The 6,849-nt window shown below is 39.5% G+C and overlaps 1 protein-coding gene across 1 annotated transcript; it reads right to left on the reverse strand.

Moving 5' to 3' along the window:
- Positions 1-1,915: 1,915 nt before the first annotated feature.
- fadd (Fas (tnfrsf6)-associated via death domain) lies at positions 1,916-4,728 on the reverse strand. The gene is made up of 2 exons (XM_083557965.1): positions 3,313-4,728; positions 1,916-2,615 (listed from the first exon to the last, which is right to left on the reverse strand). The coding sequence occupies exons 1-2, from the start codon at positions 3,602-3,604 to the stop codon at positions 2,335-2,337; spliced, it is 573 nt and encodes a 190-aa protein (XP_083414091.1). The 5' UTR covers positions 3,605-4,728; the 3' UTR covers positions 1,916-2,334.
- Between the last annotated feature and the right edge of the window lie 2,121 nt (positions 4,729-6,849).

The raw sequence follows: 6,849 nt of genomic DNA on the forward strand, positions 1-6,849 counted from the left end.
GTACTGTAAAAAGCAGACAGCAGGCAACACCTTTGTTTTGGTACATGTTGTTCAATAGATGTAGAAAGTCTACACTCCCCTGGTTTTTATAATGAAACAAAAATAAATGTAATAAAAAAGTATAAATAAAACTAAGAAAATTAATTTTAGAACTTAGAACTTTTTCCACCATCAGTGTGAAATCACAGTGTATAGAAATTAAGTGAAAAGTCAGAAAGTTTTTTTGAAAATAAAGGCAGAATTTAACATTTACAAGCAGCTAGTTGCATTGGTATGCACACTCCTAAACTAATGCATTATATTTTATTACACCAGTCTTTTTAATTAAGAGCCTGTCAACAAGATATTCTAGGCCATCAAATTGCAAGGTGCACAGCCAACTTCAGGTCACCCCACAGACTATTAGCTTGATTTAGATCTGGGCTCTGGCTAAGTCATTTAATAGCACTGATCTTCCTTTGGCCAAGCCATTCCTTTGTTGATATTGATTAATTAGCTTACTAACAGACCCTTGAAGGTTTTGCTCTAAACTGGTATTTGTAGATCTTAATCATTTCCTCTTCCTTGATAAAGAACGAGTTTTGGTGGAAAAAAACAAGTGAAGTGAAATGCTGCCACCACCATGCTTCACAGTGGAAATGGCGCTGTGTGGGTGCAGTGACATTTGCACCAAACATCAATTTTTTTTATTTTATTTTTTTTCATTAGACAATAACACATTTTGTCACATGGTTTGTGGTAATTCACATTGCATACATCCTGAGCATAGATGCATTTTGTGAGTAAGGACATCTGTCCAGTCACCATACACGATAGCCAGGACATGTGAAGAATATAGGAGGTTGTTTTTACAAGCAATAATAAATCTGTTGTCAGGTTTTCTTGCTGTAGGTCTCAGCAGCCTCCCTGGAACATTTGTGTCTTGTCCTTGGGGAGTTAATCAGAACAATTTCATTGATGACAGCTGTTGCTAATTACCTATTAAAATAGGATTGTAAGTGATTGGTTAATTCTAAACACTGCCACATTTGCAATTATAAAAGGGAATTTATGCAACCAGGTTATGTAATATTTTAATATTTTCTTAATATCTTTCTGATTGCTTTTCACTTCAGCAGGTTTTTGTGATTTTTGTGAATTGATTTATATTGTTCCTAGTGACAGTATTACCTTTTTGCCTGGTATACTTCAAGGAACATAACACAAATGAAAAGGGTATCATATGTGCAGGGTTGATTCCTAAAATTAAATTTAAATTCATTTTCTTGTATAATTTCTCAAAAAAAGTTTTTTACATACTCTATAATTTGACACATTTGGTATTATTGCTACAATATTTTACATCAATTGTACTTTTCTTCAATTAGATTATCGATGTTTGTTTACAGAATAGATAAAACAGCAGGTATAAAATGTGAAACAAAATATGAATCATTTTTTAATCAGATCTAGAAATCTAAAAACGTGAACAAGTCTCAAACTTAAAAACTCGAATCCTTGCTTGTAGGTGGCCAAGCTTGAGCAAACTTTTCCACAACTTGTATATACACATATAAATCTGACAACCCCAAATGATACCTGGCCCATTATCTGACTAAAGTCCTATCCCAGGAACACTCAGGGGCAAAGTGGAAATTCACAGATGAGACAAGAGTCTATTGCATGGACAAATTTAGGGGCAAATGACAGTGGTCAATCCATTAAAAAAAAAAAAAGGTAGGCGTAAATTTTTAAACCCCCTCTGGGAGAACCTGCAGAACTTTGCACAGACATTTAACCTTAACTCAGGCTCCAAAAAATAAATAAAAAAAAAAAGTGTAAAGATGTTATATATATATATATATATATATATATGTAATTCCCAAATATTTTAAGACACAAGACATCATTGTCCCAAACTTGAGACAACAATTAATATAATTATTCCCTTTATTTACATCCACATTCATTAATGACAAATGAAGTTCATGTGGTCATGTTCTATTCAATTTCCAATTAAGTTCATCTAACTGAGGGAGACTAATATTTAGAGATAGATATTAGATAGAATTATAATTCTATAGTACATTTTGATGTCTGTCTAATTTGTATTATTCTATTGAAAAATAAATCAAAAGTACCATTGTAAACAGCATGGATTCACATTTCAGCATAGCACAGAACATTCAGCTTCAAGATAAAGGTTTTTTCATGAATCCCTAAGAAATGTATAAAGCGCTCAAATGTAAATTTGAGTGCTTTTAGCATCATATTTGGCACAAAAAAAACCAACCACACATGCATGTTCAGCAGCCAGGAATGAGGATAAAGGGCCAAAAATAAGAGAAAGGACTTTTAAGGCTTATTATTATTTCTGAGTTTTTCCTGCACAACATCAGCAGTGTAGTTCAGGTTGCAGGCACGGAGTGCCTTGATCAGCTCGTCCACTTTGGCTTCTGCTTTACGCGTCTTCATCCACTGTTTCAACAATTCTCTCACTTGTTCCTCTAGGTTGCGAGGGTGTTTCTCTTGGATGCCTTCAAGCTTGGTCTCAGTGATACCCAGTTTCCTTCCATACTGAAGCCATTTCCTTCCCAGATGCTCAACGATCACTTCTATTGCACAGTGAATTTTTTCTAGAAGAAAGACACAGGTGTAAGAAACAGAAGTCAAATCTTGATCAAAGCACAAAAAAAAAGAAAAAGGTTCACGACAAATAAACCTACTAGGAAACAAGAACCAAGAGCTTTAGAGTGATATGTCTTATGTATCTTAAATCTACTGTTAAATTTTAAAATATAGTCACTGCCACTACTGTCACAGGAAGTTTTCAGCTTTTATAAAAAAAAAATACAAAAAAGATCCAGTCACTTTGTCACTGCAGGTCTGTTTAGGTGTTAATGCAGCTTTACTTGTAGCTGTGTCCCCCTAAGAATTCATTCCAAAACCTTACTGAAACTTCTCCCAGATATTATGGGGAAAACAACAACCAGATCAGCATCAGAACTGCTAATTACATTACAAATGAAAATATGAATGATCGAATGTGTTTCAGGCTGGAGTTATGAACTTTTAGGTTTGAACTTTTGATAACCTTCCTGTTTTTCAAGTGCAGGAGAAGAACCAACAAAGGGAAATTAACTATTGGGACGGACACACACACACACACACACACACACACACACACACACACACACACACACACACACGATATAAATTAAATAAAGTGAATCCACTCTAGTTAATCCTGTGATCTAGGCTGCAGTCTTAGGCTGCGTGATGGTGTTCCGTATAAAACCCACCGTGCTGCTTAAAAGTGAACAAAACACAAACCTAGTTCCGCTTTATCCGGTAAATTAGTGGGGACGACTTGTCCTTCGTAGCCGTCAATAATTTCCAGTAAAACTTCTTGTCCAATGTCAGAGAGAAGCTTCCTTAAAAATTCAGTGTCATTAGGCCCGATCTTTACTTTCTCTATCAGACACTCAAACAGCTGAATGCCACTAGTGATCTGCTCGCTTTTCTTCTTCCCAATCGTGTCTCCACACAGAAATTTCAGCTTCGCTAAGTTGTCCTGGGAAAGTTTTTCGGATATTTCCAACAGCATCACTTTAAATTGATCCATGTTTTTTGTGTCTAAAGTTAAAATTGTAATGCAACTTATCTTACAACTTTACTTGCTTACACACACACAGCGGACAATTCCGCTTTCGTTTTCAGCGCCGGTGAACTCAATGTCCAAACCAGCTGGGATAGCAAACTTTTTTATGTTAACCTCCCAAAGGAGGTCGTTGTTGGTTTATCTTGCTTGGTATATCCAAAAGTCGTAGACTGGCCTAGATATCTTCCAGGATTTGAAAATGAAACTGTAGGGCAAATTTCCGGTTTAGTGCTCCACCTCATTTCACTATTCTCATTCACGGTCTTAAAGCTACAGTCTATGGTTTTAGTCAGCACACAGATCAAGAAAGGAGGCTTTCAAACTTCTGTTGTGAACAACTTTTTTCGGCTGCTCCCATTAGGGGTCGCCACAGGGGTCTTCAAACTACTCTGTCCTCTACATCTGCCTCTTTCAAACAAACTACCTGCATGTCTTCCTTCACCACATCTATAAACCTCCTCCTTGGTTTTTCTCTTTTCCTTCTTCCTGGTGGCTCCATCCTCAGCATTCTCCTACCAATATACCCCATGTCCCTCCTCTGCACCAACTCTGGTCCAAAGCATCTCAATCGGACTTCTCTCACTCCCCAAAACGTCCTACATGCGCTGTCCCTCTAAAAAACTTGTTTCTACTCATGTCGATCCTCGTCACTCTCAATGAAAAACTCAACACCTTCAGCTACCTCCAGCTCCACCTCCTGTCTTTAACTTAATGCCACTGTCTCTAAGCCATACAACATCGCAGGTCTCACCACGGTCCTATAAACTTTCCCTTTCACTCATGCAGATACCCTTCACCATCTCTTCTCCCTGAAACCGCACCACTCCACTGCCTTCCCTCTAAATTCACACACATGTACTCTGTCTTACTCCTACTTACTTTCATTTTCCTTCACTCCAACGCATATCTCCACCTCTCCAGGCTCTTCTTAACCTACTCCCTACTCTCACCACAAATTACAATATCATTCACAAACATCATGGTCCACGGAGACTCTGTCTGACCTCGTACGTCAGCCTGTCCATCACCACTGCAAACAGGAAATGGTTTAGAGTCGATCCTTGAAGCAATCCAACCTCCACCTTAAACCGTTGTTCTGACTGCACACTTCACTGCTCTCCCACTGTCCTCATACATGTCCTGCACCACCCTCACATACTTCTCTGACACACCTGACTTCCTCATACAATACCACAACTCTTCTCTTGGCACCCTGTCGTATGCTTTCTTAAAATCCACACACACACAATGCAACTCCTTCTGACCTTCTCTATACTTCAACATCAACATTCTCAAAGCAAATAATGCATCTGTAGTGATCTTCCTCAGCATGAAACTATACTGTTTCTAAGATGGTCATCTCTTCTCTCAGCCTGGCTTCCACTACTCTTTCCCATAACTTCATGGTGTGACTGATCAACTTTATTCCTCTGTAGTTTCTACAGGTCTGCACATCTCCCTTAATCTTAAAAACCGGTACCAGCACACTCCTTCTCTATTCCTGAAGCATTTCCTTACCATCCAAAATCTTGTTGAATGACCTGAATAAAAACTCCACTGCATCTCTCCTAAACATCTCCATGCTCCATGCACCAGATGACATACTGATATGTCATCTGGTCCAAACGACTTTCCACTCTTCATCCTCTTAATAGCTGCTCTCACTTCCTCCTTACTAATCCTGTCCCCTTACTGCTTCACCATCTCCACAACATCCACCCTTCTCTCTCTCTCAATTTCCTCATTCATTAGCTGCTCAAAATAATTTCTCCACCTTCTCAACACACTCTCCCTACTAGTCATCACATTTCCATCTAAATCCTTAGTTGCTCTAACCTGCAGCACATCCTTCCCATCTCGGGCCCTCTGCCTGGCCAATTGGTACAATTCCTTTTCTCCTTCTTTAGTGTTCAACTTCTCATACAGATCCTCATATGCCTTTTCCTTTGCTTTTGCCACATCCCTCTTCACCTGCTGCCGCATCTCCTTATGCTGCTGCCTACTTTTCTTATCTCTCTGCTGATCCAAATTCTGTTTTGCCAACCTCTATCTCTTTATGCTCTCCTGCACTTCCTCATTCCACCACCACGTCTCTTTGTCTTCCTTTCTATTAGCTATTAGCTCCTAGCTATCTCCCTTATCACTTCTGCAGTAGCTGCCCAATCATCCAGCACCTCTTCACAACCACCAAGCCCCCTGTCTGACCTCTTCCTTGAAACCTTACACTACCGTCTTCTTCCTTCAGTTTCCACTATCTTATTCTTTTTTTAGTCCTCACTCTTCTCTTCTTCTTCTTCACCTCCAAAGCCATCCCACAGACTACCATCCCATGCTGTCTAGCTACACTGTCCCCTGCCAACACCTTACAGTCTCCAATCTCCTTCAGGTTGTATCTCCTACATAGAACATAGACCACCTGTGTGCACCTTCCTCCACACTTATACGTCACCCTATGCTCCTCTTTCTTTTCAAAATACATATTTACCACTTTCCCATTTCCCATTTTCCTTTGAGCAAAATCTACCACTATCTGCCCTTCCACATTCCTCTCCCTAAGACCATACCTACCTATCAACTCCTCATCACCTCTGTTCAGGTCCTCTCCTCATCACGCCTTCAACCTCCAGCTTCACGATCATCACCCTATCAGAAACTCTGTTCACCTCCACTACATTCTTACTGTTCTCTTCCTTCAGGATCACCCCTACACCATTTCTCTTTCCATCCACACCATTAAAAGAAGAGTTCAAACCCCCCTCCAATGGTCCAGGCCTCAAATCAAATCAAAACAAATAAAATTTTATTTGTCACATACACATACATACAGTGTACGACATGCAGTGAAATGCTTTTTTCGACTTGGACTCCTGAAGACAACATATCTAACTTTCTCCTCTCTGTCATATCAGCTAACTCTCTCCCTTTACTAGTAATAGTACCAACATTTGAAGTGCCTACCCTACCCTCATCTCTCCTACACTTTTCCTTTCCCTGCTGTCTCTGTAGACGTCTTTCTCTTATCCTTCTCTTCCCTCAGCCAACAGTAGCACAATTTCCACTGGTACCTTGTTAGCTAACAATACCTGTGGTTGTTGTTGGTAAACCAGGACTTAACAATCCGGTATGAAAGTCTGATTCGTGATCCGCACATTTGATTTGGCACGTTTTACGCTGGCTGCCCTTCCTAACGCAACCCTTCCCATTTATCC

The sequence above is a fragment of the Silurus aristotelis genome (assembly GCF_946808225.1).
Source record: "Silurus aristotelis genome assembly, chromosome: 13".
In the NCBI taxonomy this organism is placed as follows: domain Eukaryota; kingdom Metazoa; phylum Chordata; class Actinopteri; order Siluriformes; family Siluridae; genus Silurus; species Silurus aristotelis.

What these genes read in the sequence shown, in the direction of transcription:
- fadd (XM_083557965.1), bottom strand. Translation starts at nt 3,604, where the DNA reads ATGGATCAATTTAAAGTGATGCTGTTGGAAATATCCGAAAAACTTTCC. An exon ending in ACCGGATAAAGCGGAACTAG is followed by an intron (nt 2,616 to 3,312) that starts GTTTGTGTTTTG and finishes TCTTTCTTCTAG; the next exon opens with AAAAAATTCACTGTGCAATA.